Source organism: Eubalaena glacialis, chromosome 7 (genome assembly GCF_028564815.1).
Source record: "Eubalaena glacialis isolate mEubGla1 chromosome 7, mEubGla1.1.hap2.+ XY, whole genome shotgun sequence".
In the NCBI taxonomy this organism is placed as follows: domain Eukaryota; kingdom Metazoa; phylum Chordata; class Mammalia; order Artiodactyla; family Balaenidae; genus Eubalaena; species Eubalaena glacialis.
The window spans coordinates 104,752,401-104,779,941 of NC_083722.1; the positions used below are offsets into that span (position 1 = coordinate 104,752,401).

A 27,541-nucleotide genomic window follows, 5' to 3' on the forward strand; every position below is an offset into this window, starting at 1 on the left:
CCGAGGCCCCGAGTCAAGGCTAGGCTCGTGGGAGGCTGTCTGGGGTCTGGAGATGCCCAGTGTGGTAAGAAGTCACAGGATCTAGATTCCAAAGACATGAGTGTGAATCATGTCCTGAGCATCGTATCCTATCAGTTCTGTGAGCTTGTTTTTCTCCTGATCCAAATGCAAGATATGGACATCCTAGGGTTGTTGTGAAAAGCAAGTGAGATAAGGGATGTGAATACACTTTGTAAACTCTAAAGTGCTGTACCTGTGTCGGAAAGCGCCACAGAACAGTAGATGAGAGCATAGCAAAGAAGCAACACCTGTGCCTGGTTTCACTTCCGGGCTCCATCACTTACTGGCTGTTGGATCTCGAAGCGGAAGCATAACCTCTCTGGGCCTGTTTCCTCACCTGAAAATGAGGTTACTAGAAGTGCCTCTCTGGTGGGTTCATCAAGAAGCTTAAATTAAATATTATGAAAATGCTTGGTGTACACCCCGCACCTAAGATGTACTCAATCAATGTTAGCAACAATCATAACCATTAGGAAAGACAAAAGAGTTTTGCTTAAAGTTATAATACAAGTAAGGACAGACTAAGGAGACCGCCCTTCCCAGAGGGGCTCCAGTCCAGACCATTCTGAAGAGGCAAGGTGCTTCTCTCTCAGACTCACGGGCCTACGTCACCTGTTGACTGGGAATAATGACTACACCTCACAGGGTTGTCATCATCGTTAAGGAAGAGAATGCTTTTGTGAAGTGAAATCACTTTGTGGACTGTCGAGCTGTTTTTATTTTGGGGCTGTTGAGGGTAGTCAGGTAATTTCGGGATCATTTTTCTGTATATGATCTCAGTTCTCTTCTGGACCTTCTCATAACTTCACCCCTCCCCCACCCATCTCCATTGTCTCTACACCTTCTCTCCTGGGACCCCGGGGGGAAAAGGGACGTTTTTAAGTAACAAAGCACATTGACCAGTAACACAGGTATGCTTATAGAGTTTACCTGTAAAAGACAAGTCGGAATACTTGGCTTGGAAGAGAATTTAGTGTCAGTTCAGAACACCCCAGCTCAGAAAGCAAACCCATGGATAGTCAGGAGGGCATGTGAGGGTGTTAAGATACAGTTTTCAAAAGGTAAAAGCATGATTCTTGTGCAACTATAAAATGAAACTTAGCAAAGATTATATTCAACTCATTATATAATGAAGGAACCAGTAAGCTATTTAGAGCAGTTCAAAAAGCATTTGAAGAGTTAGGGGTTCCCAGGCAATTTAATGTTAGGACAAGATTGATAGGTTAGGTATATAACTAGTTAATGTCCTACAGGACAATCAACCATAACCCTTGGGGTTATCTTTTTCAAAAGGACAAAAACTATTTGTATTGGTATCTCTACTGGACAAAAATCTACACGCTAACATGGAACTTCACTGAGTCTAAGAATAGCAAGAAGTAAATTTCTCTAGATAATCCTTGCAGGGATGGGGTGGGGTGGAGAAAATGTCATATTGCCACCATATGACATTGAAGGATGTGCCACCCACCTTTCTGCCTTCCATCCAAGTTTTGGACTTTTTTTTTTTTTTTTTAAACAATGGTAAATACTTACCTCACTTCACAAACAACCTTTCCATCTTACATGATGCTTACAACAGCCCTACTGAGGCAAAAAGGGCAGAGGAAACTCATTTCCAGAGGAGAAAACTGAGTTACACGAGGAGAGAGAGAAGCTGGGCTTAGAGGAGAATCCCGTTTTCTAATTCCGAGTCTCATGCTCGTCCTGAAACTCCATCTCACCCTGGCCCTTCTCTGCTCCCCTTCATTTCAGCCCCCCATTGCTCTCGGTGGCATTGTTCCCCTTTCAGACTTCCCTTGGGCTTCACTGAAGGTAAATGCTTGAGGAGGGAGGAGACCCTGCCGCTCCCCACCCTTTGTATCCCAGGGGCTTCTGGTCTCATCCAAGTCCTTTTAAGTCCCCGACACCATTCAGTTCCACAGCATCAGATGAACCACATCCTACTACCCCGAGCCAAAGAAAATTGTCCAAACACTTTATCCTCCCCTCGGGAAAAAGGACAGAATGGATGCTGTATTCAAAGAACCCATTTTTTTAAGTGGTGGCTCTTTTCAAGCGCTTGTCTTCTCAGCTACTGTGAGCCACTTTGCCATCTTTCATCTGAGACGGCATCCACATCAGAGAAACCCACTGTTTACAAACCGGAATATCTCATTTGAAACACCTGTTCTGGTTGATGTTTTCCCCTCGTCGATAAACAGGATGGTCATTTTCTGTGTCAGGGAGAGCTGGGTCTGTCTGCCTCCTTGGTGAATGGCACGTAGTGGACAAATGGCTGTTTATTGTGTTAAACTGTCAGCCAGGAAACCGGCAGCAAGTGTGGCCTGATGGCCCAAATCGGTTTCTTCCTTGCAAGGCCATTTATTTTTCTCACCCACGGACTTCTGTTGCCATGGAAACCGTCCCACTAGCAGGATAGAGACTCAGCCCAACCCTGCTTCCTGCATCCAGTCAGAGAGGCAACATTTATAATCATGAAACAAAGGAGACAATAAGAAAGTATATGGGGTGTGCAGTTAGAAAAGTAGTTCCTCTGAAGTTGCCTAGAACTCTGCAGCTGGGAAAAAAATTTTTGTGAGAACATCTGATTCAGAGTATGTTTATATGAGGTATACAGACAACAGCAAACACTCAGTGCATGATAAGTGCATGCTAAGCCCTTTCCGTGCGGCAGCCCATTGAACCCTCTCAGTGACTCCACGGGGCAGGGTGGTTCTTATCGTCCCCATGACACAGATGAAGAAACAGCCTCCACGATGCAGGCACTGGCCCAAGTCCAGCAGAAGGGACAAAACTGGGACGAAAATCCAGACCTCTGACCCCGAAGCCCGGACCTGACTTGAAACAGCTGCCTTCTCTCTATCTCTCTTCTTGCCTCTGTCATAAGCTAGCTCTTGAAAGGCGCTGGACGCCCCTGTCTATCCAGCATCCACCATTTTCATTTGATCATATAATCCTTCCCACCTCCGCCATAAGTCACTTTGTAAGAGCCCACAGAACGACGATTCCACGCAACAGGATATGGGCCACCCCGATCCAAGCCAGTTTTCTCATTTCCCAGAGGACCACCTTGGGCTGGGCAGGGAAACGACTCGCCTCTAGCTGCACAGCTAATAAATGTCAGAGTTGACACCAGAGGACCAGCCCCCCGACCCACGGGCCCGAGCTCAGCTGTACTGGGCTGCCTTGCATCTAAACCAAACCCTGAGCCAGCAGTTCAGCTCTCCCCGCCAAGCATCAGGGCTAATCCCCTTGTAGGATGGCTGTTAAATCCGACAGTCGTTAGAAGAACAGTGCTCCAGTGGGCGGGGTGATTTGCCACTTAGGAAATTCTCCCACGTAGCTCTTCTGTTTCAGGCTTTGCTGCCTCCGGGTAAACCTAAAACCATCCAGTGATGAAGCCTGATTCATAAAACATACACCTCCCTGCAAAACTTCAAATCACTTAAACATGAAGTGTTATGGGATCGTTGTATTTCAGCTAGTAGAATCCAACGTGTCAGGAACGAGAGGCAAGGTTTTCTATGCCAACAGCTTTAGGGAGCAAAGTTCCGCCCACGAATGAAAGTTCCCCAGCTCAGACAACGAGACGGTGGTGAGCATCGTCTTGGTTTTCCATTTTAACATGAATCTAGCACTGAATAGGCACAAGTATAAACATGCATCCCTTCAAATATGTGCCACATGGCTCTTACTCCCAAGGCTGTGAAGGTGTATTAGACAGAACAGCGAAGTGTCCGAGGACGTGGTATAAACAACAGTCAGCAAGCAGGAGGTGTGGAGCTGGGTATTATTGCGGGAAGACTTGGGCGGGAGAAGAGAAATATTGTGAAGGATAACTGTTTCTTCCTATGTCCTTCTTTGAATTCTGACACTAGCAATGAGGACAGCCTCACGACTTGTCTTCTCCCCACTTACAAGCAGAGAGAGTAGAGGTGTCATGCCCCACAGAGCATGCTCAGATTGTGACACCCTACCCATCCAGCCCTTTTGTACCCTTCTGCCCTTGCATACCTCCTCTTTCTGCTAGGACCTCCTTCTCCTCCCTTTCTGCCTGCTCACCTTGCACAGCTCCAATCCTGAGTCACCGCCTCTGAGAAGCCTCTCTGGACTTCCCATTCGGGTTAACACCTTCCTCTGTGCTCCTAAAGTCTGTGTGCAAGATAATAGCAGCTACCATTTGTAGTGGCTAAGGTGGCTGGGCACATTACATGCATTATCTCTGTACCCATTTGACAGGTAAGGAAACTGAGGCTCAGTTTGTCCAAGGCCACACGGCTGTTAAGTCACGAAGCTGGGTTTGGAATCCAGGTTTCTCAGGCTCCAAAGTCCATGCCTTTCTACTACACAACAGGCAGCTGTCCTTGCCTCAAACTAATCCCTTCCCAGGAAAGGGGATAAGTGTGTGTTTCTCCATCTCCCCCTACACTGTGCATTCCTCTAGGGCACCGCGAGTCTTACCATGTATCCCTGTGCCTGGCACATAGCAGATGCTAAATAAATGGTTAAATGAATCAAGTTTGTTGAATGAGAAGCTTATCCCTTTATCTTACAAGTTGATGGAACACTGCTTCTGATAAATTCCTGGTACATGCGGTTCCCATCCCAAGTCAGCGCCCACCCCCAGTGGAGAGTCAGGTCAATTTCTCAGCTGGCAGATCCATAGACTAACCCACTGCTTCTCCAAGTTTCACATCATATGAATCTCCTGGGAATTGTGTTAAAGTGCAGATTCTAATTCAAAAGGTCTGAGACCCTCATGGGTGGGGCGTTTCCTGCAGGCTTCTGGTGATGCTGCTGGTTTGAAGACCCCATTTGAGAGCCAGCTGGGTCTAAATACATCAGCCAGCAGCAGCCAATGCACTTTGGTTACCTTTGGCTGGTAATGAACAATAAAACCTGTCTCATGCGTTGCTCTCCTTCCAAAAGACGACCAGATTTCAAATGCTCCTGATTTTCCATGATTTAGCAAAATATTTAAGTTATGCTTTGAGCTATAAACATTTGGCAGCATGAACCTTTGTTTGTGCCTGTAGCTTTGGTTTAATCACACCCTATCAATAAATCACAAATAAATGAGAGAGAGGAGGCACTCACTGGAAGATTCCATTCCAGTGACAAGTGGATCAGGGGAGTGGGTGAGGGTGGGGGAAGGCGTGGATGAGCCCCAGGGCATTTTTACTGGGAAAGTTCCACCCTTCCACACTTGCCTACCCCATGGCCACTTTCCCGACTGGTCTCCTCCATTCCTGGTAAACAGTAAAGTGATGGCTTATTCATCTTGAGACCTTTGAACCCCACACAATCGCTTTGCTGGCATGCCAAGTCTTTAGAGGTCAAGCATCCCCGGTCCAAGACGTTTGGAAGGAAAACACCCTCTTTTCTGTCTCCTTTTCCAGATGTCCCTGGGCCAGCAGCAGTCAGCAAGAGGTGTGCCTTGTCTGAGATGCAAGGGGACGTGTTCGGGCTTCGAGCCACATTCATGGAGGTAACGGAGTTTGTGAGGAGAGGCTCTGCCTGCCTTCATTTCTTGGCTGTCCTTTCTGGGAACCCTGGCCATTCTCTGCTGGGACTGCCTAGGATGCATGTGTTGTTGGTGGACTGGCTCCGGGGTGAATGCCTTCTTGCTTGGCTTAATTCAGAAATGACAGAAAAGCCCTTGAGGAGCCAAGATGAAGAAGGAGTTCAGAGCTTTATAAACCGTTTCCAGGTGGAGGCTGCCAAGCTCAGCCCGGGGAGGGTGCTCTGGGAAGCGGTGGACAGTTGTTAGCTGGTGCCTGGTCCACGCCGGGTAGACCTGTCTGTCCTGGGGTTCGGTGTATGGGCTTCATCTCCCCCTCCTGCGCCATCATCCCCCTGGGGTTCTGACCAAAGAGTGTCCCTGGGACAGAAATAAAAGTCACTGTGTCCACAGTACTTAGAAACCAGGACCTGGTATTCACATCCAGGCAGGAGGGCTGTGAGATCGAGCTGCACTTGGACTCCCGGCGCTGTTCTTCTTTTTTTCATCGAGGACTCTGAAAACAAGAGGTAGGGCTGCCGCTCTGCACAATCCCCGGGCACTATTCACATCACCATCTGTGTGGATCGTATGCCCTGGAGGTGTGCAGGGCACAGCCTGGGGGACCGTCCCTGCAGCCCTGGGAGAGAGAGGCTAAGCCCTGTAGGGCACGAGAGCTAAAAAGGAGCTTTTGTCTCCACTGTCAGAGGGTTGCCTTGGGTACTCAGTGGAAGAACAAAATTGGGGAGATGTTTGTCTCAGAGAAGTTGATTTCCACTGTGAGATAGCAGTTACAAAAAATACTTATTGAGCTGAGCTAAATCTTTTCTACTTAAATGCTAAAATAACCCTAAGCAGGAGGTATTAGTATGTCCACTTTACAGATCAGGAAACTGAGGGTGGGTAATGGGGGAACGGCTACCAGAGGGCAGAATTCGGACTCAGGTCTGTATGAAGCCCCATCCCATGCTGTCAACCATTCTGCATGCAGTACTGTGGTCCAAGCACAAGATTGTTCCTTGACGCTATTCCCAGGCAGTCCCCACTTCAGACGAGCTCATATGGTCTTCTGGATGCCAGGGACCGTCAAGGTCATCCAATCCCAACACCCGTCCCCTGCACAAATTCCTCCCACAGCTAGGATGTCCTCCAGGACGAAGAGCTCCCCACGCATCTATTTTGGCCACTTGAGCTCCTTCTGGCCTTGAAAAGAGTCCGCCTCCCTATCATTTCACCCCGTTGGTCCTGAATCTGCCACCAGGGTGTCAGAGAACAAGGCTGGCCCCTCATCAGCTCTCTGAAGACAAGCGAGGATGCCTCCCTCAAGAGTTCTTGGAGCCGAGGGATAATGTTCCCTAAAGGCACACATGGCGTCAGTGCAGTAATGTTTCCATTCTCTCAAGGACCACAGTCCCGCGCTGTTATCTGGCATCTGAAAATGGGTGTTTGATATATTTTGTCTGGTTTCCTAGTTGTTTATGGCAGGAGGGCAATTCTGGACACTGTTCCTCTCGGCTAGGAGCAGAAACCTCTCAGCATTGTTTTCATCCCATTTCCTCATCATCCTACAAGTTCTTTGAATGTCAAGTGAACTTGTCCTTGAGAAACACAGACTGCAGCTTTTAGGTCCTGCCTATCCAGTGTCACCTTGGAACAACCTTAATAGGGACCCAAATTTGAGGCTTCGTGGAGCAGTGAGGTCGCAGAACCTTAGCAGGGAAACCGTGTCAAACCGTTTTTATGCTTCAGTTCTCATGTTCTCAATAGTTTGAAAGATATTTAAAGGATCAGAGTGGCAGCCAGTCTGGTTTCATGGGAAAGTTTCCTAACTAATAATCACAGAACAGAATTCATGTGCTGACTCTGCTTGAATAAGACAGACACTTCCCTTCTCTAAGCCTCAGATTTCCCATCTGAAAAATGGGAAGGTTGGAGCTGGTGGGCCCTAGGATCCCCTTCCAGCTTTAGAATTCCATAGTTTCAGGCAAATTGTCTGGAATCCAATTACGGATTCACGTAGTTAGTAGAATTAGAATTGTCTTCATATTCGCAGCACAGAATAAGTAGAATTACTTAGAGAGGAGGGTACAGAGTGAAGACAAGAGCAGACTTTCAGAACAAACATATCATGGAAATGTCAGGGGAGGTCCCCCCAGCAGCCTTCAGCATCCCGCTTTCCAAATGGCCATGCCAGACTCCCTGCCTGCAATGGCCAGCCTCACAGGATGCTGAGCTGCCATACAGGGCGGAGGGAAGCGGGCCTCCAGAAGGCCAAGCTTTTCAGAGAGAGCCCAGGGCAAGGCTTCTTCCTCGCATGCAGAGATTTATCATCATCATCATCATTCTAATAGCTTTATTTTTTAAAGGCACACCAATTTCAGTGAGTAGAGGGAAAAAACCTGATCTGAGGGAAGCAGGGGACATACTATGAAAAATGGAAGAGAGACCACTGGCTCTGCAAATTACAAAATTTTACATCCTTTGTGGGTCTCTCTGGATAGATTCCCCCAATCTCCTCATCGCGGCACCCCTTTGACGTTAATTCTGCTCCTCTCACCAGGGTCAGGATCTTCATAGGTGGCTGCGCAGTAATACAATAGCTGGGCTTCCTGTGCTTTTGGAGTGACAACCTACAGAAAGTCAGCCGGAGTTGCCTAAGTTCCTGAAAGGGACATACTCATGCCTCTCGCGCTTTGGGGTGCATGAGAATCCCCTCTGGAAAAGGGTCGCTAGTGCCCGGGCCCAGATCCCACTCCAGACGCGTGAATCTAACTGGCGGAGGCCAAGCGGGGCATCCCCAAGTTAACACAGCTCTCCAGGTGATGTGGGTGTGCAGCAAAGCTTGAAAACTCATCAACTAGATCAGGGGTCAGCAAACTTTCTTTAAAGAGCCAGATAGTAATTGTTTTCGGCTTCACAAGCCACATGGCCTCTGCCACAACTATTCAACTTGGCCCTTGGAGCAGGAAATCATCCACAGACAATACGTAAATGAATGAATGTGACTGTGTTCTAATAAATCTTTATTTAGGGACACTGAAATTCAAATTTCTCATCATTTTCATGTGTCCCAAAAGAGTAACCTTCTTTTGAATTTTCTTCAACCATGTAAAAACTATTCTTAGTTCACAGGCCATATAAAAAGAGGTGATGGACTGGATTCTGCCAGTGGGCTGTAGTTTGCCAACCCCTGATATAGACCAACCCTCTCATTTTACAGATAAGAAACTTGCCAGGGGTCTGTGGTGGGCTAGTGTTCAGGCTGGGATTAGATCCCAAGGCCATGCCATTTCTATAATTCCAGGCTGCCTATGGCAGATTGCAGAAATGGCCGTTGTGACACCATTGAGGATCTTTCCAGATGTGTCTGTGTCCCCTGCAATCTGGGTGCCTGGAAAGAGTGGGGTGGGACCAAGGGGGTGTCCTCCTCATCTGTAAAGTCTCAGAAACGTGTCTGGTGACATGAAGAGCATGAAGAAAGGAAAAATAATGTGGACACAATCTCAAAGAACATCTATTTGTCAGCATTTTCCATTTCAAAGCGTTCTGCATTCCCAACGCCTCGCACAGCATCCTGAGCGTCTACATGAACCAACAGAGCAAAGGGCAGCTTCCTCCCCCACTTCCACGTATGGAAGGTTTGGGGACGTCAGAGGACCCGGTGGGACACTGGGCTTTCCTTCACTTCCTTCCTCGTCCTCCTCTCTCCGCTTCCTGCTCTGCAGCTGCCCCCCTCACCGCGCCCCATAAACCAAAAGTGCCCTCACTTGTCTTCTTAAAGAATCAGTTTCCTGGACTTCCCTGGTGGCGCAGTGGTTAAGAATCCGCCTGCCAATGCAGGGAACACGGGTTCGAGCCCTGGTCCCGGAAGATCCCACATGCCATGGAGCAACTAAGCCCGTGCGCCACAACTACTGAGCCTGTGCGCTAGAGCCCGCAAGCCACAACTACTGAGCCCACGTGCCACAACTACTGAAGCCCGCGTGCCTAGAGCCCGTGCTCCGCAACAAGAGAAGCAACCACAATGAGAAGCCCCCGCACCACAACGAAGAGTAACCCTTGCTCACCGCAACTAGAGAAAGCCCACGCACAGCAACAAAGACCCAAAACAGCCAAAAATAAAAATAAATTAATTAATTAAAAAAAAAAAAAAAAAAGAATCAGTTTCCTCCATGACTGGCTCATAAAGAATATTATTGGGTCATGAATAAAATGCCCCAGTTCCATAAAACAAGCAACCCTTTCTCATGAGAACGAAAAGAAAAGCCTTCTTGCATTTGCCCTGTACCGTCTTTAGGGTCCTATTCATCTTTAGAGATAATTTCTCTGGAATTATCATTGAGATCTGCGATTTTAACATGTCTCAAATGGCAGCCCACTGAATGTGAACTTGGAGTGGAAGCTTCTCCTCAAATAACGCTGGAAATGCTGCCTTCTCTTCCCCTTAATGTCACACTGCACACCCGTGCGTTAAAAACAAGAAGCAGCCTTGCACTGAGGAAATGTGTTTAACCTTCTGTAGCCTGCTGACCTCCATCACCGCTGAGCCCTTTCCCTGGGCCACATCCTGACCTCCTGGGGGAACTGGTCCAGGCAGCAGAACCCCCCCAGAGCATATGCGACTCCCACGTGGCCCAACCTGATTCTACCTTGTGTTATGGTTTCCACCTGATTTTCTCTCCCTCTCCCATCCCAACTGCAGTCTCCTTGAAGGTTGTGATGGGGCCTCCTTCTCTTCATATTAGACTAGGATTTCTCAACCTCAGCACTAGTGACATTTGGGACTGGATAATTCTTTGCTGTGGAGGGAGCTGTCCTGTGTATTGTAGGATGTTTAGCAGCATCCTTGGCCTCTACGCTATAGACGTCATAGCACCCCATTGGGACTATCAAAAGTGTCTCCATACTCAGCCTTAAAAAAGAACAAAATAATGCCATTTGCAGCAACATGGATGGACCTAGAGATTGTCATACTGAGTGAAGTAAGTCAGACACAGAAAGACAAATATTATATGATATTGCTTATATGTGGAATCTAAAAAAAGGGTACAAATGAACATACTTACAAAACAGAAGTAGAGTCATGGATGTAGAAAACAATCTTATGGTTACCAGGGTATAGGGGGTGGAGGGATAAATCGGGAGACTGTGATTGACATATACACACTACTATATATAAAATAGATAACTAATAAGAACCTGCTGTATAGCACAGGGAACTCTACTCAATACTCTGTAATGGCCTATATGGAAAAAGAATCTAAAAAAAAAAAAAAAGAGTGGAATATGTATATGTATAACTGATTCACTTTGCTTTACAGCAGAAACTAACACAACATTGTAAATCAACTATGCTCCAACAAAAATTTTTTTTTTAAAAAGTGTCTCCACACATTGTCAAATGTCCCCTGGGGACAGTTCTGACCTTGGTTGGGAACCACTGATGTAGACCATCAAGGCATGCGTCTGGTAGCCCCACAGTCAAAATTTGTGCTAAATGATTAAATGCATCAATCTCCTGAGTTTAGAAGAGAAAAGAAGGGTTCCTCCAGGCAGGCCTGGCTGTGAAGCGCTCATGCAACTGCCCTGACATGTCTCTGGCTTAGGCCTGCCCCATCCCGCGGTAGGTCTCGATGTAGCTCACTTGACCTAACAAGCTCTAAATCACGTGTGTTCCAGCATCTGAGACACAACACGCCTAAGGGGACACGGCCAGGAAGGGAGGGGAGCAGTTTTCCTCTCACACTAGGGAACCCTCTGGATATCTAAACCTTAACAGCAGGACACAAAGCAGCCAACTGCTTTTGTTTTTAATTGTCAGAGGGAAGTGTCAGCCTTCAAGTCACTGTGAAGCTTCCCCAGGATGCTTTTTCTTTTCCCAGCCCCAGGACAAAGCCTTGGCAAGGGACATCAATCTCTCCCGCCCGAGGGGTTTCCTAAACTCATTCCCTTCCCCCCAGGTCCTGTCCACCAGTTTCTTGAAGAAAATTTCCAGCTGTATTTTAACTTCAGGATGAGTGCTAAAGAGTTTACAAGTTGCTGAAGCTCTGAGGCTCATGAATCTTGGGAGACAATTTCATTAATTTTTTAGAGCAGGGATCAGTAGACTTTTTTTTATAAAGGGGCAGATAGTAGATATTTTAGGCTCGGTGGGCCACGTGATCTCTGTTGCAATTACTTATCTGCTGTTGCCACCCAAATGCCGCCCAAAGACAATATGTAAATGAATGGGCATTGCATTCATTGGCAGTGTTCATTTATTGGCAGTGTTCCAATAAAACTTTATTTACAGAAGCAAGTTGTGGGCCGGGTGTAGCCCACAGGCTGTGAAGACTCCTGCTGTAGAACATCTCCAGTGACGAACCAGCCTTTGCCACCCCAATGACCAAGAGGAAGAATGTGCTGCTCTTTTTACCCACGAAAGTCATACCCACATTCCCCACAGATAGACATACTGATAGGAAGACGTGAGTTTCTGATCTCAAAGGCCTTTTGGTCTCCGGTTACCATTTGTCTGCTGCTAACCTTTTCAAGTTACTAAAGTTAAACTTTGAGCTTGCTTTCCAAAGTGTAGGTGCTGCCAGCGGGAGATTCTGCCTCTCTTTTCTGGAGGTTGATCTCACTTGTCCCCATCCCACCCCCCAGGAAAATGTGCAAGTCATGCAAATGCAGTCAAGAGGACCACTGCCTGAGCTCGGACCTGGAAGACGATCGGAAAATTGGCCGCTTGCTGATGGACTCCAAGTATTCCACCCTCACGGCCCGAGTGAAAGGCGGGGACGGCATCCGGATTTACAAGAGGAACCGAATGATCATGACCAACCCCATTGCCACCGGGAAAGATCCCACCTTTGACACCATCACCTATGAGTGGGCTCCCCCTGGAGTCACCCAGAAACTGGTAAGAGAGCTTCCTGCAACCAAGTGGTTGTTTCCCTACCCTTGTAAATAGGAGCCATGCCATAGGTTCCTGGATGTCAAAGACAAGGTAAGAAGAGGGCAAGGTTGCAAAAATGGTAGGAAAATAGCTATGGTTTCAAACCTGCTCCTGCCTCACTCTGTGATCTTGAAGTGAAAACTGTCTGGGCCTCAGTTTTCCTCATCCATGAAATGGGTAGAGGTGTTCATGTGAATTTTAAGGGGCCCTTCCAGCTCTAGTACAGCGTTGCTCATGGTTCCCTTTAGGTTCCCCACTTCTGAACAGAGGATGGTTTATTGTTCAGAACTCTCAGAGTGCTCATGTTCATCCATAAGTTCTTCATTTTCCCTCAAAGTGGCCTGGGATGTGCCCTTTGCGAGTCTCGGGGAGAGCACAGGAACACTTCTCTCTTCTCCCTAATTCCTGGGCTTAGAAGAGAGAAGTAAATTGGCTTTACACAACCCTAGGGAAGAGGCACCCAGAGAAGGACAAGGCCCAGAGAGAGCAGGTGACTTGCACAAGGTCACCCCGTGGCTGCCCACTAAAAGGACCCAAGAAAAGTCCCCATGCACAGGCCTCACCCCAGACCATTAAATCGGAAGCTCCAGATTGCAGGATCAGAATTATCAGACACGAGTATTTCAACGAAGCCCCAGGTAATACCCCACGTGGGCCCCCTTCAAGACCCAGAGCAGTGGACCAGCGCCCCTCAAATTTCCACAAGCGTATAAACCATCTGGAGAGCTCGCAGAAACACATCGAGTAGGCTCAGGCCCGTTCTGAGAATCTGCAATCCCGCCAAGCTCCCAGGTCATGCCGGTGCTGCCGGCTCCCAGAGCACACCTGGAGTGGCAAGGACCCAGATGATTTCTACAGGTTAGTGAGATTTAAAAAACCCTACAGTGTTAGAGATGCAAGCCTGACGTTGAATTCCATCTCTCCTGGGAGAAAAGGAGAGCCTTTCAAGACCCGTGTGTCCCTGTCCCTGCAGGCTCCCCCCACAGCTCCTGCTACGCCCCCTCACTGAGTACCTTGCATGGCAATGACCTTCCACCTTCCTGCCCTGGACCACTCTACGGCAGGCCTGGGCTCTCTAGGCTCTTGCCCTCCTCGGGGCCTTTGCACATGCTGTTCCCTCTCCTTGAAACCTCCTTTCCCGGCTCTTCGCATGGCTGGCTCCTTCTGCCAGTCATATCTCAGACAGGCTGTCCCTCACTACCCGATCTGTGGAAGATGTCACCCACCCCCCTACTACATTTCTTCTCTCTCCCAGTTCTCCATGGTTTCTTTAGAAGCTCTTATTTCGAGCTGTCATTGGCTCACGCGTGTCTGTGCTTCGTCATCACCTCTCCCCTACACTGGAGTGAAGCAAGGCCCACGGGAGCACGCGCGTGCCTGTCCCGTGTACCGTCTCGTCCCTCGCCTCACACCGCACAGGGCACGCAGCCGGCTTGAGGCGTATTTGTGCCATGTCGCCTCCCAGCCAGGGACACTCCACGTGTGGTCTGTGGGCTGGCACTGCCCCACAGAATCCTTGTGACTGGTCCACAATCGGAAGCACGGAAATTGAGAATAAATGTTGGGAAAATTCTGTGGCACTTGACATCCAAGTGCGTGATGGCTGGCAGAGCTCCTGCGTGGTCAGCCTCACGTGGAAACCTCATGTGGCCTGAGCTACATTCTCATCACAGGCACTGAGCCCACAAATCACCCTGCAATCCGTGGAAAAAACACCAAACAAACCTTGATCCTTCACCATAGAAGGTTCGAGCAGCACAGTGCTAAGCTGGGGCTTAAGAGAGGAAAAAAATCCCTTCTAGATAAAGTGAAGAGAGGCAAAGATTTTTTTCTTTTTTTTTTAAAGCTTTGCTTTTTGAGAAGCATATTTTAAAAGAACACTTCAGCCTGCATGAGCTCAGCCACCCTGTGAGGTGAGGGTTAGTTTACATGTGAGGAAACACAGAATGCTGAACTGGACTTCGACAGCTCCAGTGGGTAGGCAGGGGCAGGTCGGGGGCCACGGAGGGTGGCACGGAATAGCAGCAGTGCCGGGTGGTTCCGAACACGGGTCTGCCCTCCAGCACCCGGGCCTGGGTGAGCCATCAGTGGGTCTCCAAGATGTCAGTGGAAACTAAATCAAGCAGCTCATAAAAGAGCCAGCTGTGGGCGTCAGGAACTGACTGGTGAAAACCCCAAACGCTTCAGCCCCAGACTAATCAGAGGAAGGCATCGTCGGGCCGTGATTAATGCCGGCTCATAAAACCACATGGGATAAAGGCCCCTCTGTCTGCCCTGCGTCTGGCCTGCCCGAGCAAATCGCATTTCTGAGACTGGACGACTCTCTTCCCACTCACCCTTCCGACTTTTTTTTTAATTACCAAGTGATCGGGGCTGATTATATTTTGGAAATGGGACTGAATCTTGCGCTCTGTCACCCTTCCCAACCAGAATAAAAGCCAGAGAAATGCTTAAGCCTTCAAAGACTAAAGTCACAATAAACCTAATTGCTAGTATGTATTGAGTACTTACTATGAGCCAGGCACTACGCTAAGAGCTACACATGCACAATCGCATCTGATTTTCCAACACTGTTAGGGCTGTACTATTATCACCCTCATCTACAGAAGAAGAAACTGAGGCTCAGAGAGGTGAATGGGTCTTTGAAAGCTAGCCGGGAATGTGGGGGGAGGCAAGACGGAGAAGATGAAGGGAACAAGCATCCATGGAGTATTTGTATATGAAAGATATCAACACCTCACCACTCCCTGTGCGCTGGGTGCATTACTGCCCCCATTTTACAGGAGAGCAAACAGAAGCTGGTGAGGAGCGCATGCAGGGCTGGCATTCACTCACACCCCATCCTCTGCTCCCGTACCCATGGCAGTCAGAGCGCTGTCTCCCACTGAGCCCTCATTGGGCCTCAGAATCCTACTCAACACAGCACTCCAGGCTGCCATGATTGACCAGGATTAACATGGAACGTGAAGCCCATTTGCTGTCTTTGTCTGACAGCTGGAGAAGAATCAGAAAGTGCAGAATCAGGCCTGGGTTTTCTGACTCCAGAGTCTGTGTGTCCCACTGCCCAACCCTGGGAAAAGAGCATCTTTCTCCTCTACTTTTCTCTCTGCTCTTTTGATTTCTCTCCTGAAAAAGCCTGGTTCCAGGAACCTCTTCAGCCAGTATGGCTGTGCCAGACAGCAAAGCACCAAATGATTCAGAAAGTTTCTCACGAAAAACTTAAAACCTAAACCAATCTTTCCAACTGATCCTAGAAAAGGCATCTTGAATAAAGGTTTTGGGACCATGACCTTAGTCAGCTTCACGGAGAAACACCTGAGAGATTCTCTTACAGGCTCTGAGCAGCACCGGCAGCTGATTCTGACCCAGCCTCTCTCCCCATCTTCCCTTCCCGAGTCCATGCCAACTGATAGTGATCGTCTGAGGGCTGCCTTGACGTGGGTTCTGAGACCCTCATCAGGGTTGATTAGCAATGTCTGCCATCAGTGTGTGGCTAGCGAGTGTGGGAGGGGTCTCAGGCCAGCCAGGCAAGGCCAGCCATCACAGAACGCATGCCCGTGGTAGCCGGATGCTGGGGCCTTGCCAATGCAAAGGCAGAGAGCCGGTACCCAGCTGGGGCTTTGAGGACACTGTGAGTGCAGGCTCAACCTCGACCACAGGGCTGACTTATAAAGTCGAGCAGGGAAGGGTGCAGGCCCTAGAAGACCAGAGCCACACACAGATCCAGGGACTCCAGCATCCTGGCACCAGGCAATGCTTCCACAGCCCCCTCACCCTGAAGTGATGACAAAAGGAAACTCCCCCAGAGATTGGGGGACATTTTTTTTCTCTTTGCAAATCACCCAACTTGTAGACAGTCAGTATAGAAGGAGTTGAGACCCAAGCTGCTGAGTTCAAAGCTGTCTCTGCTGCATAGTAGCTGTGTGACCTTCGGGAGGTTACTTAACTTCTCTGTGCCTCAGTTTCCCAAGGGATAATATTAGTACCTTCCTCCTAGGGGTGTTGTGAGAATTAAGTGGGTTAACATAGGTCAGGCGCTTAGAAGAAGGCCTGGAACGCAGTAAGCAGCACGTAGGTGTTAGCTGTCCCTACCCTTCCTCATACCACTCCACTGGGGGAAGAAAGCAGCCTTCCTAGAACAGGCTGCTCTCCCCTCAGCCGAATCCTCTGTGCGACTGGGGCTGCTTCAGCACTCGGGGTAAGTGAGATATTGGCCAGGTCTGGATGCCCATTCTGGCAGCATGAGCAAAGCTCCTGTTTCCACTTCTCCAAAATCCTTCCTGAGATTCTAGGAGCCGGGCGGGCCCCAGGCAAGAAATAGGAAGGGCTGGCGGGGGTATTTCCCCTGCCCCGCCCCTGCTGCATCTCCCCAGGGCCCTGTGCCTTGCAGTCCCTCACCCACGTCCCAGGGTCCTGTGCCCTACGGTACCCTCATCCATCTCCCCAGTGCCCTGTGCCCCACCCCAGCCTACTGGCTGTTGGGCTGCGGCTTCCTATCCTCTGTTGGTCCCATCCCTTCCCCCACCCACTGCCCTCGGATGTCCTACTTCAGACTCCCCCAGGAGGACCTATACAAGCACTCACTTCCAGGCCCCTGCAGGCTCCTAAATCAGAGCGGGCCTGGGAAGCTTTCCCACAAGGTCGCCAAGTGAGTCCTATGCACCCCAAAGTTTGAGACAAGGGTCTTCAGATCTACCCGTCTGGCCTGTTCTCGTTGGAGGCCACCTGCAGTTTCACACTGATCAAGAGAAAAGCCACGGTCTTCCCAAGACACAGCAGGAATCAGCCCCTGCCAGACGTGTCGTCAGCTGGGGGACTCCCCGGGGCTTCTGGCTCTTCTGAGTGTTGGGTGAAGGGCCTGGGACTCTTTGGCCCCTTTTCGGGGCTGCGGACTCGGCTGAGTGACACTGCTCTCCTCTTACTTGTGAGGAGGACCGAGAGAGGTCGCCACTGACTTCTCACAATGGCCCAGACCCTAACGATCATGCTTTCTACCCTTAACTTTGCAGATGAGGAAACGGAGGCCCAGAGAGGCTGGGTGCTTCCTTGATCTTCCACAGAGAGTAGCAGCAGCAGGGCTGGAGCTAGAAGCCCAAATTTCCCGGCGCCCCGGGATTCTGTGCACCACCCAGGCCATCTCCTGTGTCTAGAAAGTGCCCTGAGAGTGTGAGGGGCTGTGCAGAGGAACAGGGACGAAGAGGGTGTGTGTGAGCCCGCAGTGCCGGGAGGTCTCAGCCGGGTCCCCCGGGATCTAGGGCTGAGCCGCCGAGGGTGGGGCGCTCACAGCCACCCCTCCACTGCATTCGCACACCTGCCTCTCCCTGTTCTAAAAAGGCTCTTATCCGGAATCCATTCATTATGACATTCAGCAAACCAGGCTCTGGACCAGCACGCCCCAGCCCCAGGTCCTCATCCCCCGCTCCCTACAATCAGGCTGTAGCTGGGACTGTCCATTATGAATCGCATCTTCCATGCTGGTTAACACAACTCCAGTGTGAGTCCGGCCCCAAGGACGAGATATGGGGCACCAGATTCTAAGAGGGTAAATACGGCAGCAACCATGGGGGCATGGGAATCAGGCCATCTGGTGGGCGAGTCAGGTACGCGTCAGGGTCAGGGTCGGGCACACAGGTGGAGAACAGGTGTCGAGGACAAACAACTGGCCTTTCACACTTTCTCAAGCTGTGTGGCCTTGACCTTTATCTTCCCCTAATCTCCCCGTCCCTGGGACCCACCCAAGTGTAAGATTTCTGCTCATTTAAAAAAAAGTAAGCAAGCAAACCAACAAAAGGCCATTGGACAGTTATCCATGGACATATTAATATTCAGATGGTCTACCATCTCTGCCAGCCCTGTTGGTGTGGAAATGTTATTGACCTGAGACCTTGTCGATTCTACTATTAGAAGGTGCCTTTGCATATTTTTAAATTAATAAACTATGAAATACCTTCTGCCTATAGTGATTTAATTATACTTTGCCAAGAAAAGCAATTTTAAACTAGATCGACTTTTTTTGTTTTAAATGAGAAGCATTGCCATGAGGTAAATGAGGTGAAAATATTCAGTTTTCAAGGAAACAAAATCCTTGTTGCAAAGCCGGCAAATGTAAAAGGAACGTCTACTGAAATTACCCGATTCTCATCGTGAATGTGACTCAGGGGAGAGTGGAAGCTTATTTAGGCCTCTTTCCAGTGTTCCCCAAATTCACCCCGTTTCTTCCTTGAGAATAATCCTTGGGTTCTGCAGAGACCTGAAGAAGCCCAGGTCTTGCCAGGGCTCAGATCTCTGCCTGGTGCTTGGGAATCACGGTGCTGGGTCTCCTCTTCCCCAGGGCCTGCAGTACATGGAGCTCATCCCCAAGGAGAAGCAGCCAGTGACGGGCACCGAGGGTGCCTACTACCGCCGGCGCCAGCTCTCGCGCCAGCTGCCCATCTACGACCAGGACCCCTCTCGCTGCCGCGGACTTTTGGAGAACGAGCTGAAAGTGATGGAAGAGTTTGTGAAGCAGTACAAGAGCGAGGCCCTGGGTGTGGGCGAAGTGGCCCTCCCCGGGCAGGGCGGCTTGCCCAAGGAGGAGGGGAAGCAGCAGGAGAAGCCCGAGGGCGCAGAGACGGCCGCCCCGACTACCAACGGCAGCCTCAGCGACCCATCCAAGGAATACGTAAGTCTCTCCCATCCATCCAGCCATCCATCGGGTCTGGCTGAAACCGCCCAGGCCCAGGCTGCAGGGTCAGGGCCCCAGCTCCAGGCTCTGTTCCCTCATTCCTGCCTTCATCCGTGGTCATGGTCCAGGAGAGGTCACAGACAAGCAAACCGTCGCAGTGCAGAGAAAGGGCATCTATCCTTGCTTGGGGGTGAGGGTAGGCTTGGGGGAGGAGGTGAGGCCCACGCTGGCCTTGGAAGAATAATTAAGAGTGCCCCAGGCCTTGAGGCTCTTCGGGGAAGACCTGTGTTGCCTTAAAGAGGTGATCATGTGCAAAAAAAGGTGAAAGTCTCAGAGAGCACAGCACAGTCAGAGGACTGAATGAAGTCCCAGGTGGCTGAAAGTGTGGTACCAGGGGGCAGGGGGGCCCAAGGCTGGCGAGGTCAGCAGGGGCATGCTTCCTGAAGAGTCATGCCCTCCGTCCATCCATCACTCAAGCATTGATTGGCCTGTACTGTCCACCGAGCCCCAGGAAATCAAACAAGCAGAGGACGCTGTCCCCGTATTGGGATGCTATAGATTTAGAACTTTACTCCAAGGGCCATAGGGAGAGGTGGCAGGCTTGAGATTGGGGCCACGTGGGGCTGTCTGCTAACTTTCATGGGCCCCCAACCCCTATCAGCCAAGAGGCTTCATGCCTATATGTGACATTTGGAGATAAAAGTCCCAATATATAGGGTCCTCAAGCAAATCACCTGCCTTGCTGGGAACAGGCTAGCCGTCACCCATGTAAGCCAGACACCCCAGGGAAATGCCAGCCCAAATGATGCTGTCAGTACATCCAGAAGGGGCCGGGTCTTTCTTCTCTGTAGTGACTCACACTTGTTATCCAAAACCTGCATCCTGCATCTCCCACCCCCGCCCTGTGGGCACATTCATTTGGGATTGCCATCCAATGAAAAGAACAAAAAGACAAAAAGACAAAAGAATGAAATTGATTTTCACTAGCACAAATTGGTGATGGTCTTGAAAAGACCCATTTCTCAGGAAGAATTCACATGCCAGGAACTTTTGAAAACATTAGATCCAGTTACCATGTTTCATAAACTAGCCTCCTCCCCAGCCCTGCCTTCTATCCACCCTCCAGCAGCCATCGGTCTTTAACACATTAGTACTACGTAATTCCAAGCTGGAACGCAACGTCTTTAAGTCTGTGACATTTCCCAGTTGCCATTCCCGAGAGAGAAATGCTGATCTGAGAACGTATTTTATCCTGGACTCAGCCCACGGGTTTGGACAGCGTGGAAGTGGGGCAGAGGCGGCCTGAGATCCCAGGGCCTTGGCAACAGTCAACTTTAGGAAATGGCTGTGACACTTTGGAAGCATTTAAACAAGACCAGGCAGTAAATAGGGACTCCGAAGGAAGCCGATATTGGTGGGTTGGGCTGGCTGGAAAGACAGACTTTTCCTTCCTGACCCTAACCCCAATCTTAATTAGATAACGAATTATGTCATTAGTAGACTCACGTCCGTCACCCCCTCTAAATGCTGAGGTCCTGTCTTGTCCATCTCTGTATCTGCAGCAGGAGCCATCAATATAATATAGAGAGTAGGTGCTTGATAAATATGCGATCCATGAATGACTGAACAAGGGAATGAGTGAATGAATGTTCAAACTAAATTTTTTTTTGGTTTTTGTCTGCATCCGGTCTCAGCTGAAGCACGCAGGATCCTTCGTTGTGGCGTGCAGGCTTTTCTCTAGTTGTGGCACGTGGGCTCTGTAGTTGCGGCACGCAGGCTTTCTAGTTGTGGTGCGCAGGCTCAGTAGTTGTGGTGCACGGGCTTAGTTACCCCGCAGCATGTGGAATCTTAGTTCCCCAACCAGGGATCGAACCGGCGTCCCCTGCATTGCAAGACGGATTCTCAACCACTGGACCACCAGGGAAGTCCCATGTTCGAACTAAATTGACCCTCGAAAGATGGGGACCACTTGGGCGGCCTGAGAGGACGATGAGATTTCAAGTTCACATGCCTTAAGCACCTGCTGTGTGCCACGTGCTATGCTCACTACTTCCAGGTCTTGGATTAATTCGAACTGTTACCTGGTAGGTGGATTTCACCAGCCCCATTTTACAGGTGAGCAGTCAGAGATTCAGAGAAGAATCGTGGCTTGTCCGAGGCCCCATCGTTTCTAAGGGCAGAAGCTGGATCATCATACTCTTTCTACTGCGTGATGCTGAGTTATAATACCCTGCTTGTTATCTGTATTTAACTCCCTGTTTATCTCCTTGAAGCCAGGGAGCAAATTCTATTAAGGTAGCTAAGTAGCCTGCCAGGCCATAGATGGCTTGTCCCTGGCAGCCCTGCCATTGGGTCTGGCTGTGGGCTCGCTGCCTGAACCGCCCTGCTCTACCCCAGGGGGCGGCATATCAAGGGGACATGGGTGCTGGCTGTCCTGTGTTCTGGGCTCCTCTTGTTCTCATAAAAGGGCAGGTAGGACAGTTACCACAGACAAGCGTCAGGCACGAAGCCTGACTTTTGCTCCCTTGAGAGGGCCACGAACTTTGCTAGAAGCAGTTAGGGTATTCAACTTGAGGACCCAGGTACGGGGAGGAAGCATAGGATTGACACCCCAAATCAAACAGTGATTTATGAAAGAAAAGGCGGCAAAAAGAAGGACATGTGCAATGTATTACACTGGAGCTACGATGGTAACATATCACACTTTATCATCCTAAAGGTGACATTATTACTGTTGTTAGCGGCTACCATTTAGCGGGCTTTCTCTGGACCGAGGACAGCGCTAAGCAGGAGAGTATCTGATGTAAAGCTCCCAACCGCCCAAGGGAGGCTATGGGATGCGAACCAACTCTGTCAGCCCCCAAACCCATCTTTTCTGTTTCCCAAAGCTTATTTCTAGAAAGCTCATGGCCATGAAGCTATAAACGGGCCATGTGGCCATGTAAAGGGGACATCAGACTAAACAAAACGAAATGGGTTTCTTTAGGGCTGGACTTCTCAGAGCCTTTAGGAGGCTACGGCAGTGGTTCTCAAACTAAAGTCACCTGGAAGTTGGCTAAAATCCAGAGGCCTGGGTCCCACCCCAGACTTGCTGGTGCAGGCGGAGGCTGAGAATCTGAATTTCTAACGAGTCTCCAGGTTGATGCCAACGCTGGGGGCCACACTTTGAGAACCACTGCTAAAGAGGGTTAAAAATGACCTTACGTTTAAGCTCAGCCAAAATGATACTGCCGATCTGGTATACAGGGAGGGTCCAAGAGATGCTAACAGGGGCATTTTCTAGACTTATGCGGCCCCCAGGCTTAGGGTGTCCAGCTTTGAGAACACCGCACAGCACTCTTGAATTCCTTGAACTTTCCACGGGGAGTGGTGGAAACACAGGCACAGCACATAGCCCACTGCTCTATACCCGCCCCGAAGGCCCCATCCTAGAGCGCTCTACACTCTACACTTGGCAGCCGGAGGCCACGAGCCCTGCTTTCTCTGAGCTGCCGGTAGCCTACACCCCACGGTGGTTCTCCCAGGAGCTCGCACGGCTCTGTCCTGCTGCTGGGCGGCCTGTTACAGTCGTGCCCTTCCTCGGAGACCTTGGCTGCCAAGTCCTCCCCCCAACCCTAGGCCCCTCCACCAGACTGTCCAGACCAGAGGAGCATTATCGCCAAAAGGCTTTTCCAAGTCGCCTGTGTGGAATCCCCACCCACGGGCTGAGCGCTGGGTGAAGCCGGAGGGCGGTGGGCCAGCTGGGTGACGGGAGCAGCGCCCTCCTAGCCGACCCACCCTCATGGCCGGGGCTCTTCACTTACTCAGATCTGAGTAAGGCCCTCCGCCAGGCCTTCCCACGGGCCCCGTGACAGGACGGGCAACCTGAAATCAGCCGTGGCGTGTCTGGGAATGAACCCCAAAGCTGCGGCCACCCATGCCGACCTCAGGGCAGGTCCCTGAAAGTGTCATCCTGACCCTGAGCTCAGGAGAGGCAGTGGCATGGCAAATGCCATGAGAGTCATCCCTCTTCATGAGGAAACGCCACGGCACAAAAATCCCAGATACTAACCATCCGCTGTCACTCCCAAAGCAGGCCCTTTAAATCAGTGAGGCCAAGTAAAAAACCCCAATATTTAGCCTTCTCTTTCCCTGACTTGCCCCTCTGTGTGTGCGTGGAGCGGCGAGGGTGGTGGGGAATTGCACAGCAGGCTCGTTCATCTCTTTGAATCCTCCGAACGACCAGCAAGACAGCGTGGGGTTGTTATGCCCATTTCACAGATGTGGAGCCTGAGGCACAGAGAGGTTAACTGGTTTGCCGGTGAGGTTCCAGCCCAGGTCCTTCCGCGTCACCAGCCCTGCCGGGTCCCAGCGGGGTGGGGACAAAGCAAGGGCACGTGCATTTATGTTTGCTGGGGTGGGTGGCAGTGTGCAGTTACTCCCAGCCCAGCCTGGTGAAGAACTTGAGGGTCTCTTGTCTGCGAGCCACGAACAAGGGAAGGACGTGCCTGCCCCACCCCGGTCCCACCCACCATGGGTTCTCGGGGGGCTTGGGGGCTTCGAAGCGTTCCGTGGCCGTGAAGCTGCCCACCCCAGCAGCCCAGACCATTCCACAGCAGCACGGCGGGGCCCCATATCTGCTTTCCAGGCCCCCGCTCCCGACCTCTCCCACCTGGATGGATCCTACGGACACTGGACCTCAATGCTCAGATGGTAAACAGCTCTACCAGACCATTTCCCTGCGTTTAGAAAGTTTACTGGATATTTTCTCCGAAATTAAATATACAGATTTCCTGGGCATGGTCATCCTGCCCAGGAATTTCCGCCCTTCCCTACACCCCAAACTTGTAACCGAAGAAAGACGAAAGAAAGCCAGGACATAGCATTTAATGTCTTCTCCGCCCTTTCGTAGTTTTCATCCCTGCCGGGAGACCCCAGCTCCTGCCTCATGGGCCAAGCCGTGGCCCCAGAGAAAAGTGATTAAAAGGAGAAGAGACTAAAAGAAGTGAAGACATTGCTGGAAGTCGTAAAGACGTGTTAATTTGGTCCCAAATTACAGTGTAATCCCCCTGCCCCCTTTCCCCACAAGAATGCACAAAGAAGGGATCGGAGGCGTGGGTCCCCTCCCTCCCACGAGGTGGGCCTCTCAGATGGAAACTTAACAGCCGCTGGCGGCTCAGCCCGACTCCAGCCCCGACAAGGGACATACTTGTGGGCAAGGGACTTCCAAAGCTTGGTCCGAGCAGATGTTTGGCTTGTGGGCTGGCAGGCTGGCTTTCCTGCCAGCCCCTCTCTGCGAATTTGAAACCACCGTGCACCCCCAGGCCTGAGAGCCCTGCCTGAGCTGGAAGCCAGAGGATCAAAGGCAGCCGCCCCCAAATCGCCATGGTTACCAGGCTCCTCAGCATCTGCCTGCCACCTTGTTTACAGGGGAGATATTTTAATGACATTAAAGGAGATTTTATTTTCCACAGAAAATTCCTTTTATCCTACTTTTCATACTATAAATACTTTGCCGTGTTGCCACATGAGGCTTCACAACTATCTCTTTTTTTTCCCCCCCAAAGTGGGCTGCGTAATAGTCCACTGACTAAAACAGGGGTTGGCAAACTTTTCCTATAAAGGGCAGACTGTGAATATTTTAGGCTTTACGAGCCACGAGGTCTCAGTCATAACCACTGGCCTCTGTCCTTGTGGCACTGACGCAGCCAAAGACAATATCTCAACAGATGACCAGGGCTGTGTCCCAATAAAACTTTATTTGCAAAACCAGGCAGCAGGCTGGATCTGGCCCCAGGGATGTACTTTGCTGACCCTGGAACTAGAAGAGCCATAAAAAATGGTTTTCACTGTTTATGAATGACCAGGGCTTTGTTCAATTTTATTATGCTGCTGGAGGTTACTTGGTGATGATGATGATTCTGAGGATAGCGTCATCTGCCATTCGTTGACGACCTACATTGTGCCAGGCAGCACGCCAGAGGCTTCGCACGGTTGTTTTATTCAATCCCAAGAACTACCCGGCAAGATGTATCATCCCCCTCTCTAGTCGTCTAGCTGGTGAGCCGTGAAGCCAGAACTGGAACTCAGGCCTGCCTCCCCTCAAACCCCGCACAGACTCCAAAGGACGGAAGCTCCCGCTTCCAGAGCCCCCGTGTGGCCCAGACACCTTGCGAGGCCTCTGCAACAGAGATGACCACACGTAAGCCTTGTCCCTACTCAGCAGCATCCCGTTGTAGGGATACACTTGTCAAAGCCGGATTCGAGAACACCCCAGGCTGACGTTCTCTCTTCCAAGTGTCGCATTTGGGAAGCCTTCCTGGCCCCATCCTCCCCCTTCACCAGATAACCAGTGAGGGAGATGCGGTTAGAAACGCCTGACATTCTGCCTCGCTTGGGAGAGAGCCCCCTCCTCAAGGACCTGCCCCTAGAAGATGCGGGAGACAAAGCACGGGTGGGCCCACAGCACTGAGCCCACGTGCAAAGCACTTCCCACGATCGGGGCCCACCTTGTGTCACAGATGCGGAAACTGAGGCTCAGCGATCCCCCCAGATGAAGCTACGGCGGGACCTCGGGCAAAGGCCGGGACCCTAACCGCAGCGCCTGCGGCCACCCACCTATTCTGCACCATAAGGAACCTCGGGAAGATGCCCGTGTGGGGCAAGAGAACGCAAGAGGCTAAAGATGCCAGCCATGACACTGGGCCAGAAAAAGAGGGAAAAAAACCCCAAAACACTCCCGATACACGAGGCTGCAAAGCAAAGATGGTGAATAATCGCCATAAGAGGAAATGGAGAGATGCTGTTTATAAATAAATTGTTGAGTATTTGTGTTGGAAAGAACACAGTGCCTGAATTCAAGGCCCTTGAGTCAATATTTACTGTATTGTAATGGTGAGCTTTTCACAAGGCAATCTGGGTTTAGACTGGGGAGGCCTTTGGATAAGGGCCTTCCAGAAAAGAACCGCATGATTGGCACAGAGCTGCTGGCAACCGCGGCAGACGGATTTCGGCTGGTTTACAGGGCTCTCAATATCTGCAGATCCGTCCCTGAAGGCCAGTGTGGCTCATCCCTGGAGACAGCTCTTTGGCCGTGGAACCCGGGGCCACTGTCCTGAATCTGCTGCTTCCTGAAACACTCTGTGTCTTGGTGACTTCCATTTCAGAAGCCTGAATAACTCTGCGTGTCCACGTGTGCCGCTCCTGTTACCTGGGGCTGCACAGCAAACCACCCTGAGATGCAGCGGATTGGAACACCTGTTCCAAGACGTCTGTTTTCTCACAGATCAGCAATCTGGGCAGGGCTCAGCGGGAGAGCTTGTCTCTGTCCTTGACATCTGGCCTTGATGCTCGGAAGACAGATACGGCTAGGGCTGGACCAGCAGGGGCCCCGGCCTCTCCCTCTATCTCTGTGTTTTCTCCGTGTGGCTGCCCTAGGATGCGGGCCTCAGGACTCCCAAGAAAGAGCCAGTGGAAGCTGTGTTGCCTTTATGACCTACCTCAGGGATCTACAGCATCCCTTCCACCACATTCTGTTCTACAGAAGCGAGTTATTAAGGCGGGACCATATGCAAAGAAAGGGAATGTGGGTATTGCTTGGAGGAGGGTCCAAGAAGTTGCCGGCATCATTTCTACACATCACGGCGGAGGGAACCCCAGCCCTGCAGGGTCTGAGCTTTGGAGGCAGCTGAATCTAGAATGCTCCTCAGCTTTCTCAGTGCAAGTGTTTACAAAGGCCCAAAGTACAGAATATACAAACTCTTTCATTTAGACGCTTGTGATGAAGAATCTCTCACCATTTGAACAGGGCAAGACAAAACTTCAGTGGCACCAGGAGAAACGTCATGTGTTCTACCTATGAAAGGTCTGTGCTACAGCTCCTTGCCCCGGAGGGACCAGAGTCTGCAAACTAGGTTACGTGGCAAAGGCTGGACAGATTCCCATGAGAAGGCTCTAGTTTTACACAGTTGGGAGTCTGAATGAGAACCCACTGACATGCTAATGATCAATGGTCTTCTCTGTGCCTTTTAGCCTAGTTCCAAAGGACTCCTACTCGACCAAAAGTGGCTCCTCCAGAGGGGAAGTCGCCTGGGAATGACCACATTGGGCTTTCTTCAAAATAGTCTAGAATTTAAGCATCCCAGGAATTCAAATTGGCTTTTGCTGTAACGGAACCTAATTGGTGATGTCATTTTTGCTGAGTTTTTATATAAGGTCATGTTCAAACACTCTATGACAGTGGGTCTCGAAGTGCGGTCCCCTGACCATACCAGCATCCCCTGGGAGTCTGAAAATTCCCCTGCCCCCTCCCAGACCTACTGATCAGACACTCGGGGTGGGGAGGTGCAGCACTCTGTTTGAGCAGCCCTCTAGGGATGCTGGGGCAGACTCGAGGCTG

The 27,541-nt window shown here is 50.5% G+C and overlaps 1 protein-coding gene across 1 annotated transcript in view; it reads left to right on the forward strand.

The window, feature by feature from the left end:
* Positions 1-27,541, forward strand: part of LMCD1 (LIM and cysteine rich domains 1) — a 58,190-nt gene that overhangs the window by 23,481 nt on the left and 7,168 nt on the right. The window contains exons 2-4 of the mRNA XM_061197174.1: positions 5,463-5,551; positions 12,209-12,464; positions 18,832-19,161. Coding sequence (XP_061053157.1) covers positions 5,463-5,551; positions 12,209-12,464; positions 18,832-19,161 — 675 coding nt within the window. The remainder of the gene's footprint in view (positions 1-5,462; positions 5,552-12,208; positions 12,465-18,831; positions 19,162-27,541) is intronic.